Genomic DNA, 12,560 nt, shown 5'->3' with positions numbered 1-12,560 from the left:
CTTAATGTTCCGCCACACTCCTAAGACAGTGCTGGCTGCTATGCCAATGTCCCCCGTCACTGCGAGTGCCGCCACGGTCTTCGCCCTCGCGAAACACTCGTTGCAGCTTGTAAAATCGGACGCAGCGTCGGTTTGATAATTACTGACTACTGCATACCAGCTATTACCCAGAGTAACCAGACCGTCAGCGCTCAAGGTACAGACTCCAAAGCAACCATGCCTACCAGCCTTACGCCGAGCCTTGGGTCGTTGTTCGTACCTTAGAGCTGTATTCTCCTTCAGACGCCCGCCCCTCTATAACTCCGCCTCCAAAAGTGGTACCCCGATGGCCAGTGGTGACGTGATATAGCCCTTCACCGGTCTTCGTGAGACATATTCCTCGCTGAGTTTCATCCGGATCCATACACTTCCTTGCGTCTGTCTCCTCGTCCTCGAGTAGTGATAGTACGTACTGCGCGTCGCTGCCGACCCTCAGGCTCTTACTCTTTCTACTGCGATCTAAGTCCCGGTCGCTAGTAAGCGTCCTAGATCTCTCATACTCATTGCTCCAGGTACACACAACGAGCCCTATGGTTGTGATCAAAATGAGCGATAGAAACCCTAGGACTGACCTTGTGTCGAAGGTCGCTCTGGTCCGCGCTCCCACGTAGTTTAAGAATCTCTCGTTCTCATCCTTCTCGACGCCACCTAAAACAGACAATGTTCGCAGGTGTGACACAAATTGCATCACTTCCGACACCGTGTTGCTCTTCACCTCCCGCCGGAAGTCTCCGAGCTTCCGGTCTCCAAAGTTTAACAACCAAGCCACCGACCGAACATCAATCGTGCGGCTGCCTTCTATCCTGTAGACCGCAGAGCCCACCACAATATCACGTACAAGAACCCCGCCTTCTATCTCCTCGAGGCCCCCGTCTCTGTCACTACCGAAGTAATTAATGACGTTGTTTATCTCCATTGAGCCGTCCCCGATATCAGACACACAGAATGACAGATTGCTGTTGTACTCAAGCCTGCAGCTATAGTCAGTTCCGTCCACTACTGCATAGCCTCCGCCTGGCACTACGACCGCTTCTCCAGGCGTAATCACAGTCGCCTTAGAGTTGCACAACCTAGTGAATTCCCCGTCATCAGATGCGTTGAAGACATTATCAGCGACGCTTCCGGACAACAGTCTACTCACCTTGAGACGGCCTGGTCCTATTTTTTGTCTGAGTAACTCGTTGCCGGAAGCTGCGTGTCTTTGCCACAATCCTCCGCTCCAGACTGAAGTGATAACCAGTTCTTTCGGGATGCTCCCTTTGACATGTCCTAGGGAGCAGTTGTCCTGTGCGTGTATCAGATCGGGCGTTAGCCAGTATTCCCCGTCAAACTCACTTACCCAATTCCTATACGCTTCAGGGTCGTGTTCCACGTCCGATAGAGTAATGTCTCCTACAAGACCTGGCCCATTTATTGCGCTCATAGACCGGAACCTGCTGGGCACCACGTCCATATCGAAAGCGCCTGGGTCACACGTACTAGCCAGATTCTCTGGCAGGCCCGCAGAGCACCCGTGTCTGGTCAGAAAGCTCCATCCGCTACTACTCGAACATCGGCAAATGTCGTTGGTCGTTGGAGGTGTCACATGTCTGCGGTATACGACAGCCTCCGCCGTTTCAAACACGTCAGCTGACCCGAAGCTAAACTCCAACACTCCGCTCGAAAAGACTAGCAATGTCCCCAGTGTGAGCACAGCTAGTCTAGACGACCTGTCTACATACACAGAATGCAACATCCATGGCCCTAAACTGCTCGATCTTGGGCGCACCACTTTCCCTTGTAGCACTAGGTTAGCCGACCTAGCATCTATAGCCCTCCGGAGAAGCATCTCGAGCCCCGGCCACACTAGTAGTGACACGATGACAAACCTGATCGCATTAACTGCCTCGACACTCAAATATGGCACTGTAGCCACCGTCATACCTGAACCTAAGGTTAGAGTAATATGCTTCTCTCTGAAAGTCGGTCCCACAGCTTTACCGTTTTCCGATAGTACCGCACCCTGCTTGCCGATCAATATAGGTATGTCCTTGCTCAGTTAGCCTGCGCGTGTGCTTGTTTCTCTCACCCTTGTTTGCTGAAAAATTTTCGGAAATATACAAGCCGACTCCTATGAGTATATCTCTGGTTTTACTGTTTCGCGGCTCCGTCGTTGTACTGCACCCCGCTTGTCAGTCAATGCAGATATAGCCTCGCTCGGTTCGTCTGTGTGTGTGTTGTCCCTCTTGCTCTCGTTCGCTGAAAACTGTTTCCAAAAAAAAACAAATGTTGTCGGTGAAATGGGGGAGGCGGTTTTGGGGAGTGTGCCGTTCCGTGGTGAGGGTGGTTGAGTGTGGTTCCCCCCTTTTTTCCGCCGCAGCGCCCGTCACCCTCTCTCTTTTATTTCTAAAGGGGGGTGCCCCTAAAATGGAACGATTTTGAATATTGAAAATAGAAATACCAAAGAATGATCGGTTTTGATTCAATCAAAAGCCTTCAAAACGCCGAAACTACGGTGCATTTATCTACAAGTGGAATCGCGTCCTGTTTTCTCAACGTGGCGCATTTTTGTTTTTATTACTGCATGTATCTTTCTGGGAACAGGCTGCTCGGTCCCTCATCTCCCCTTTGACCAATCAGAACGCTTGGCCCCACATTCCAGCAATGTTTCAATTAATCCCCACCTACGCGGGAAATCCTAGAAGTTCTGCATACTGTATGTTTAGACACGGCAACCACGGCAACGGGAGTGGGAGAGGAGGGGACGGGGAAGGCATCGATGGCGGAGGGCAGAAGGGCGTGGGTGGCGGCGGCGAGGCAGCGGGTTGCGTGGAGCTGGGAGGGCCCGCTGCGCGGCAAGCAGGGGGCGTGCAGTGGCGAAATGGGCGTCCGGGAGGGTGACGGCGGGCGGGGTGGAGGACAGCCACAAAAAGAGATAAACGTCATTTTGCCCTACTGTTTGATCATATTTTCGGCAGTCGGCCTCCCAATACTGAAGAAATCGTGAAATGGCCTCCCTATGAAAAGAGCACATTGTCGCCCCCATACTGGCAACATTTTGCTAAAGATAAAAGGAATCCTTGCTTGTTGTCAAGTCTTGAGAATCACTGTACAGGATGACTAACGCGCCTCCGTGGGAGGCAGCAAAATTTCTGAACCCATTAAATCCAGCCACGTTCCAGATTCTTCCTGTGATTTACAGCAGGCCTTTTTTGGGAATCTGAGATCAGATCGCAAAAAGTTAGTAAGGCAATGAGGCCTTCCTTCATGAATCACGTGTCACTCACACCTTGAAGGGACGCCTCCTTCTTCCACCGTGCTACAACATAGGCTTGATCCATGGGCATTTATGTCCATAATGTGTATAGTATACACATTATGGACATAAATGCCCACTGTATACATGGGGGGGTCGCTCAATAGTGCCTACTTTAGTAGTGCTTCCCTCTATATAGTGCTATGGCTCACCCTCTGGCACAGGTTATCATACGCTCACACGTGTATCATCCGGCATGGTTCAGTACTCAAAGGATGAAGTTATTTACAGTGAATCCTCACTAACTGCATATGAGAAGTGGACGGCTTTCGTATGCAGTTGGCGAACATATGTATGCACTTGTCGAAAATGTCCATATATAGGGCATCTATGGAACATCAGTAAACGCCTCATTTTTATTCAAAAAATTCAGATATGCGGGTCTGCCGTGCTGACTTGGCCTGCTGGCATTTTACATCACGCTGCAAGGTGCGCAGAGAGCCCAAGACTAGCGGGTCTGCAAAGTCCGCGCTCTCAAGAAGGTGGCGCACTACAACAATACACCTCAAGCGCTCTTCATATCCGACCCCCTCCAAGTAAGATGCAGTCTCTGCATCACTTTCCTCGCTTTCAACTTCCCCTTCTGTCATCGCCGCCACTGCCCCCGACACAAGAGTTGTGTCATCGGCTTCCTCTAAAACATTGTTCTCATCCTCAGGATTTGTTATAAAATCAATATCCATCTGTGTCCGAGGTGCGACGAGTTCGGACATTGCAGCCAATACCTCTGCCACTGTACTATCTTCAACCGTTTGCACTTCTTCAGTTCCCATCACTAAACCCGTGTGATGCCAGCAATTCTTCAAAACTGAGGCTGGAATGTCGTCCCACATTCGTCTCATCGCCTTCATAGAAGTCAACTGATCGACCTTATATATATTCTCCACCGTAGCATCCATATAATCCAGCGCTCTCTCGTACTGCCACTTCCGATATCGTAACTTCAGTGCAGCGATAATGCCTGCGTCTAACGGTTGCAGTTTAGACGTAGTGTTCGGCGGCAAAAGAACAACCTCAAAGTTATCGAGTAGTGGCAGAGTTTTCTCTGTACCATGAGCTGAACAATTGTCGAGTAGAAGTAGCACTTTTCGGGATGGACTGGAACGAGAAATGTATGAAGAAAAACGTAGAATCCATGCAAAAAATAAAGCGCTCGTCATCCACGCTTTTTTGTTTGCGTGATAGCCAAACCCCAGCTGCTGTCCTTCCTGTTTCTTAAAACACCAAGGCTTCTTTGCTTTTCCAATACACATCAGTGGAAGGCGCTCCGATCCATCCGCGTTACAGCATGCCAGGTAAGTCAAGCGGACCTTCTCACATTTTCGACCAGGTAACCTTTCACTCGCTATCGTGCGATCTGGTGCCATGCCATAGAAGTGGCCAAACTCGTCCGCATTGAAAACGTCACAGTGTTTATAAAACTGAATTGTACTGCGTAGCAAGGGCATTTGACGATCAATTGCAGCCTGGTCTGCATCTCCCGATTCGCCATGAGACTTGATGGATTTAAGGTTCCACCGTTTCTGGAAACGGGTCAACCAGCCTGAGCTAAACATAAGCTTGGTTTGTTTCTGCGGCGGAAGGAACAAGTTCATGAGATGCTGTAACCTCCTTGCCTTCGCAATAATTAAAGTTCCATTCACACAGCGCCGTGCGCGAAATTGAGCATTGATCCAGGAATGCAATGCTGCCTCCAACTCTCTACAATTGCCATAAGTGTAGCGCTTGTGGATTTCTGAAGGAAATAGGGACGGGCGAGTTGCATTTTTGATGATGCGAGAGATGGTAGATTGGTTCGGCTTACGGAGGAGGTGGAATTTGTCGTAGGCCCACTGTGCGAGCGCTTCTTGGTGATATGATTCACCTGCAGAAATTCGACGCACCCGCTCGTCCATTACTTTCTGTTTCTGGACGACTGTGAGTGAGGTGAGTCGTGTATGGGAGTCCATGTTGTTTTGGTTTGGTGGTTGAGGACGGTTGTGAGGCAACTGGTAGAGCGTGTGCCTATAAACCATGGTGTTGCGATGTTTCACAGTAAAGTGAAGTTGGACTGTAGCCTAATGCCTCTGTCTTACGGCCTAAATTCTGCGTGCCGCTGCTGGTGTTGACTTTGCAGTCCGCCACCGGTGTTGAATTTGCAGTGCCGACGGCGATGGCGAATCACTGCATATTTGTTGTCATACGTTTTTATTTGTTTCATAGGTCGCCTCTGTATGAGGGTTCGATATGATTAAGGATCACTTTCTTGATGCAGTTATGCGGTATGCAGTCCAGTGTCATATGCAAGCTGGATTCGCGACTCCGCAGCTGGTAGCTGACGAACGCATGCAGATATCGAGAATATGCATAAATCGAGCATGCAGTTAGCGAGGATTCACAGTAGTTGTGTTATACAGGCTTTGTTGTGTTTGTGTTAGCAGTGTGCTTTGTCCCCAAATATATGTAGTATGGCTTAATGCTGCAATCAGGGTGTGTCTTAACATGCCCGATTTTGCTGCAGTTTGCTCTGCTTTGCCCGAAGAGGTGATGTGGCGTGCTATGAGTGGCTCCTACGTTTTAATTTTTGAGTTTAAGAAAAGTGGGGGTTTACGTTGTCAGCGACAGCCGATGCGACAATTTGAAAAGAAATTTGTGGCTGCAAAGCTGACAGACATGCGCTGTCGAAAGCATACTTTCACACCTGAACTTTCACATTTAAACATTTGAACAATTTGCATTCGAGGCAAATTATGCGGGTTACCACCATCTCTTCGAAAATTTACTGTAGAATCCGCTTGCACAATCTCCCCAGACACATTGAAATTCCTTTTCCCACGAGCCCTCTCCCAGCATCCTTCATCACATCCCCTAAGAGCATTACCAACTGGAGAACCATCGACTCGTCCAACATGGATGCATCCCCATTTCACCGCACTCGTCAATCTCCAAGATTGCACAAAGTGCAAGCGGCCAGGATTCAAAACTTCCCTACACACACGCCTTCTTCGCCTGCGCGATGTGTCGTTGACGCAGTGCACACGTTAAAAACAAATCATGGGAGTGTTCCTTATGATACCTCGTCAACGGATCTCCGTGTGCATCCCGTTTCTTCGGCTCCAGGCGCCCAATCACCACGGCGGCAACGCTCCGCTTCCGACCCAGCTTCATTTTTTGGCATTCCGATTGCTTCTAGACAATCCTTGCCATCTGTGCCCGTGCAAAACCTCTCAGTAGAAGTCAGTGAGAGACAAGCAAGTCTCAATGCGTTTCCAGCCTTATCAGGAGCCGTCATATTGCACGAAGACGACAACGTCTCGGAAATGACAAAAGTTTACACGTTTCTGTCTTCGCAAAAAAAGGACGAATTGAGGAAGCTGGGGCGTGTTTGGGGTTGTGGGATGGCGGGCAACAAGTCGGAGCTGATCTTTCGGGCATTTTTGTTTTTGAGCGAGTGCCATCAGAAGAGGCTAGACATCCGACAGGTGATGGCGTCTAACATTCACTGCTCATCTTTTGAAGAGTACATAAAAGCTCAAGAGCTGTCATGCTCAGGCAGGAAGACCCCACCGCGTTTGTCAGTGATGCGAAATGCGCTGGTGGCCGCCGGGGATAGAGTGGGAGAAAATGGACGCCCCATGGTAGAAGAAAGGGAACCTAACGAGCACAAATCGAGGAAAGACCCAGTGCGCCCAACTTTACTATTTCAGAGTTTGCTCGGCTGATTGTTGTAATGAAGGACGACGAAAGGGTGAGAAGCGCACTTTTCAAGCTTGGACAGGAACTAAGGCGCTGTGAACTTGACTCCGGGAACACAAGAGACGCGTTTTGGGGTGTAATTGAGGGGCGTTTTAATGACCAGTCTGTCTTGGTGCATTTCTCATTTACGGGCTATATTGAGGAGGCGGATCCCTCAGTGCCACCGCTTTGCCACAGAAGCGCTGAGTTACTTCAACTACAGTTTAGGGATGCGCGTTCTGTGTTTACAGAAGCATTGGACAGGTGGGCCCGCTCTGGACAAAATGACCCAGACAGGTTTCTGAATTTTTTGTCCAAAAATGGGCAGATGTTATATGCGTCGTCCAAGCGTGCTTTGATCATGTTTGTCGTTTCACGGCTTGGAACGCCGTACGAAGACACTTTTTTTGTAGAGATGTCCTCAAAAACCATCTGGCAGGGCGGTTATGAGGCAGGGATGGATAACCTCAAACGTGGCTACAGTAACGAAGGCGATGGAGGGGCAAGTGGGAGCAAGAGAAGTAAACGTGCAAGTTTGGGGCAGGGGAATAAGCGAGCGAGCTCAGAGCTAGGAGATATTGTTCAATCGTCAATCGACAGACTTGTGAAAGTAGTTTCAAAATCATCCTCGACGGACAGAGAAGAACTGGAAATGGAGAACACAAGTGCGGACCCATTCAACTCAGCGCTGAAGTCTTGGCGTGCAGATGACTCGATGTTCGAGGTCGTCGAATCCGCGTTGAAAGCTTTAGACCGCGCCAAGGCTACTGACAACTGCGATTTTATTCAGATTGCCCAACAGCGGTACGAAAAGGCACTCCAAGCATATCGAACTATGTTTGGATAGACGAGCTATCCAGCTCCGCGTGCAGCTGCGAAGCGGCGATGTTATCAGGCAGAGGCGTAATTCATCTGATGGTCCTTCCCTGCCACTGTCGCACTTACGTCGCGAACGCGCCGCAAGAGTGCTCACCATTGCCGCTGCAGTCGAGCCACATGAGACTGCGACGGCGTTGCGGTTGGCCAGGGATACCATTCGTGAGGAGCATTTCACCTCGTTCACCCCGCGTGAGCAAACCTTCTTGCGATACACTCTCAAGGATGGCGTCGCAAGGGGTCGCTTGCGCCGCTGGCGGGGCCGTGGCCAGTTATTCCATTTTAAAAATTGTCCTCCTTGTCATTCCCTTGGTTCCGTCCGAGCTGGTCTCGCGTGCAGCCATGTAAGCCGTCTCGTTCGGGGCTGCCGTTGTCGAACTTGCCGCTTTCCCTGATATCACCACTCTCGAGTTGCTGCTCATGAACAACAGTAGTTTGGGCTGCAAAGCACGGAAACGGATCGGGGAATATAACCCTCACCTGCTCCTACTGCAGACGCTGGATAGACAGGCAGAGCACGCAGAGTATCGTGTACAAGCAGACACAGATCTGTTCGAATTTGAATCCCTCAAGCACCCTAAATCCGAGTTCTTTGACGAAGAAGTGCACGTTCGATGAACGCAGGGGTTTCAAAATTTGTACAACAATTACGCTCAGACGCGGCGTGTCCCAAAGGCACCACATGCCGATGACATTAATAAGCTTAAGACAAACAACGAGGCGCATTGATAGAATTACAAAGCGACGAGACCGCGTGAGTCAAGCAAGTTTACAAGAGTACAAATAAAGCGCGCAGTGCTCCTCGTCGAAAACGCCGGGTTCGTATTAGGCCCCGAGATCCCGCTCGCTGCGGGATTCGAGTACGGGTCCGAAATGGAATTCACCCCCCGGGCGTACATCCCCCTGGCATCCGCACCGCCATCCCTTCCAGTCAGAGGCCCCTTCCCAGCAGGATTCACCTTGGCGCGAGAGTGCAGCTCGGTCATTAGCGACTTGCCCTTTGGGGCAATGGTGCGAAAGCGCAATACTCCTTGGACGCGTCGGTCAAGTCGGCATGTCGAAAGCCCGCGCCACTCGCGCGATCGCTCTTGAGCTCCTTCGCAACAGTATTCGCAGTTTCCCTGAGCACAGTAACCGTATGGTCGCGTACCGAAGTGAAGGCGCGCCTCTGCAGCTCGACAAACCTAGCGAGATAACCGTCGGCCTCCGCGACGGCTCCAGTCGAGCTCGATGCGTTCGCCACGCACTCATTCAAACGATGCAGGAGCCTGACGAAGTCGGGGGGGGGTAGGGTCGATAGCATCCTTCCCGCCGCCGAACTTGGTGGTGAGCGTCTCCAGCTCCTCGAAGTAGGTGAGCCTCTTGCACAAAGCGTCCGCCAGCTCGCCCATGTTCTTCCGATCCGAGACCATATTCTCGCAGTCCGACTTGAACCGGACCACGACCTCGTCCACGAGCCGCCTGCCCTCCTTGACGCGGCGCAGCGCCTCGTCCGCCGCGTCCGCTACATGCAGCAGCCCTTCGACCGTGTCGCGATCGCGCTGCGGCGAGACGACCAGCGTGCGGTACTTGTGCTCGTTGGCCTCCTCGAGGCGGCACTCTATCTCGTCGTGCCAGACGTGGAAGTCCTCCGCCGTGGCGACGGTGGCGAGCCCGCGCAGGCCATCGACGCCCTTGTACGGAGATCTCCAGGGGTCGAGCTGGTGCAACTGTAAAAGTCGAGCGGGCAACTTACTCTGAGCGCCGGCCGTATCTCTGCTTCTTCCCCCTAAGAATGAGCCCCGATTCGATGCATCGTTGGCACCATCTCTGGCGGACGATGCGCTCTCCAAAGAGCACTGCGGCTGCGACGAACGGGATGCCCAAAGCAACGCTGCTGGTGATGACGTAGATGTCGGGCCCGGGCGCATGCTAGACCATACGCGGCGCGGAGCGTGGTCGGCGGGAGGACGTGCGTGTATGGCAGGTGGCGCGAGGGGAAAGGGGCTGCGCGGTCGGAACGAGGACAGGAAGGCCATTGTGAGGGTTTGTGGCAGCAGCGGAGGGAGGATCGAGAAGAAAGGGAGACTGTCTCGCAAGGTTGTACGTGTGAAACGGGATCCGTTGTTCCAATTGTCGTAATTTAGTTGGTTGGAAGCTGTTCTGTCCGAAGGAAACGGCCAACCAGGGAGTGCATTGCATTTTACCCGAAGAGACCTGCTTTGGAATTGTGTTGGATTTGAAAGCAGCTTTGTAATGTGCGAGAAAGGCGTGTCGCGTCCCAGATATCAACATATCTGTATCTCGATCGAGGATTAGACGCACTGGCCTTTGCACTGCTTGCGCGGCAACAGCAACCGCTGCTGATATGAAGAGGGAGCGTGTTTCTTTTCCACCAAAACCTCCCCCTATCCGTTTTACCTTGCAAACAACCTTGTGCATTGGTACCCCTAACACCTTTGCAACCACGTCTTGCGTCATTGCTGCAGCTTGAGTTGATGCTAGAATTACCATTTCCCCATTCTCGTCTGGTATGGCAATCGTTCCGTGAGGCTCCAAATACCAATGCTCTTGTGCGCCAATGCGAACTGAACCATTGACCGTATGACCATCCCGTTCCGCAACTGCAAATACTTCGCTAACATTTGCTTTCTGGAAGAGAGAAGGAAAATGGTGGATGCTTTTAACGAGAGTCGTCAACTACGAAAACGCGGCATCTCGGCGCTACCAACAATGTTTGGAATCAGTTTCAGTTTTCGGGCTTTGAATCAAGCTGGGGCTCTTGTACATTTATATCACGGAGACGGATCTGTTTTGATATCCCATGGAGGAGTTGAAATGGGACAAGGATTGCACACTAAAAAGGGTCAGGTAGCAGCAACAGAACTCCAGCTCCCACTAGAGATGATATTTATATCTGAAACGGCGACAGACAAGGTACCCAACGCTTCACCCACAGCTGCGTCATATTCTAGTGACCTCTACGGGATGGCCGTGAGAAATGCGTGCCAAGAATTGAATAGAAATCTCGCTCCATGCAAAGCCGCACTCGGAGATACAGCATCTTGGCTCAACGTCGTCAGCCATGCCTGGTTGAACCGCATCAGCTTGTTTGCGACCGGTTTTTACAAGACCCCAGAGATTGATGATCTCGATCTGGCCAAGCCTGGGTCGACTGGTAGCCCATTCTTTTATTATACAAATGGAGCGGCAGTATCTGAAGTCGAAATAGACGTACTTACAGGGGAAAGCAAGAATCTGCGAACGGACATAGTGATGGATGTTGGACGTCCTTTGAATCCGGCGCTAGATGTTGGACAGATAGAGGGGGCATTTGTGCAGGGGTTGGGTTGGTGCACAATGGAGGAGGTCTTGAAGGGCTCGACAGGAGCCCATGCCTGGTTGAGGCCTGGTCATACACTGACGCTCGGGCCAAGCACCTACAAGATTCCAGGGTTTTCGGACACTCCAGAGGACTTTCGAGTCAAAGTCTTAGAGACCAGAAACGAGAAAGATACGAATCACTCAAGCAAAGGTATTGGTGAGCCTCCACTTTTCCTTGCTGCGTCGGTGTTTTTCGCTATTCGGGATGCCATACGCTCGTCCAGACTGCAATATGGTCGAGATGAATGGTTTCAGCTAGACTCTCCTGCCTCAGTAGAGCGGATAAGACTTCCATTTTGTGACGATCTACTAAGACGTGTCGTTCCAGATGAAGAGGGTGTGAGACCGAAACTCACCCTTTGATGAATCTATCTTGTTAAATCCAACACATTGAAGGGCTGGGAGAGATGCCTTGCGTGCTGCCAGCTCGCAGGCGCCAGATGATGCGCTTGCACAACAGATAGTCGCCCGGAGCAACGTCACACAGTCGCTACCACGTTCGTCTCCAATCGCACCCCATGTTGTTTGAACAGCATGGCACGCTCTTTACGCGAGAAAGGCCGGAGAAATCGAGTGTGGCCGTTGGGGTGGTGCGGCGAGGGGTTTTTTTTCGGCTTTCGCTTGGAGAAGGGCGTTGATTGGCGTATCAAAGTAAGGACGAGCTCGTGCTGACGATCCCGAACACCTCAGTATGCACACAGCCCTCACCACGATCAACGGAATGACTACAGCGGATCGTTCAAAAATCGCTGTCCCTCCGTTTCAGTTTAGGTATGTCGGTATTTCGGTGCTGCTTCTGCAGCGCGGAGATGCGTGCCCTCAAGAGGTTATGGAGGTGCTGCGAACTCCACAATCTGCGCCCACCATCAATGCACGTACAGGGGACTTGTTTATTTCGTATGAGGAACCTACAAGGTACAGAACAGTGATTGGTTATTAAAAAGATTTTTCCTTCTTAAAAAGAACTGCGTTTGAATATTGCCTAAGCCGAATTTAAGCCTATTTATGGCTTTTATACACAGGTCGCCAATTCGGGAAAGTATATTTATTCTTTGCGCACTGCAGCAAAGTGTGTAATTTTTGTGAAACTGTAAAATTCACGGTTTCAAAGAGTGAATAATTCCTTGGAGTCATGATGTAGATCAATCTCCTCTACCTTTATGTCGATGAACTACAGATTCGACAATCTTGACCCATGAAGTGCGGAGGCAATGTCGCAGAAAGAGATTGCATATAGCTGGCATTTCAGAGATGCCAGCTATATGCAATCTCG

General features: G+C 50.9%; 3 protein-coding genes across 3 annotated transcripts; 1 reads left to right on the top strand and 2 right to left on the bottom strand.

The window, feature by feature from the left end:
- Positions 1–229: 229 nt before the first annotated feature.
- CHC_T00000196001 (hypothetical protein) lies at positions 230–727 on the bottom strand. Its single transcript, XM_005719123.1, has one exon. The coding sequence runs from the start codon at positions 725–727 to the stop codon at positions 230–232; it is 498 nt and encodes a 165-aa protein (XP_005719180.1).
- A 9,108-nt stretch (positions 728–9,835) lies between these two features.
- Positions 9,836–10,417, bottom strand: CHC_T00000195001 (hypothetical protein). The gene has a single exon (XM_005719122.1). It carries the CDS (start codon positions 10,415–10,417, stop codon positions 9,836–9,838), a length of 582 nt encoding a protein of 193 aa, XP_005719179.1.
- Positions 10,418–10,507: 90 nt separating this feature from the next.
- CHC_T00000194001 (hypothetical protein) lies at positions 10,508–11,650 on the top strand. Its single transcript, XM_005719121.1, has one exon. The coding sequence runs from the start codon at positions 10,508–10,510 to the stop codon at positions 11,648–11,650; it is 1,143 nt and encodes a 380-aa protein (XP_005719178.1).
- Positions 11,651–12,560: the final 910 nt, after the last annotated feature.

Source organism: Chondrus crispus, genomic scaffold (assembly GCF_000350225.1).
Source record: "Chondrus crispus Stackhouse genomic scaffold, scaffold_465, whole genome shotgun sequence".
Lineage (NCBI taxonomy): Eukaryota > Rhodophyta > Florideophyceae > Gigartinales > Gigartinaceae > Chondrus > Chondrus crispus.
This window is presented reverse-complemented; position numbering and strand designations above follow the sequence as displayed.

Bases quoted from the DNA above. Each gene is read 5' to 3' on its own strand.
- CHC_T00000196001 (XM_005719123.1), bottom strand. From the start codon at position 727: ATGCAATTTGTGTCACACCTGCGAACATTGTCTGTTTTAGGTGGCGTC.
- CHC_T00000195001 (XM_005719122.1), bottom strand. From the start codon at position 10,417: ATGGTAATTCTAGCATCAACTCAAGCTGCAGCAATGACGCAAGACGTG.
- CHC_T00000194001 (XM_005719121.1), top strand. From the start codon at position 10,508: ATGACCATCCCGTTCCGCAACTGCAAATACTTCGCTAACATTTGCTTT.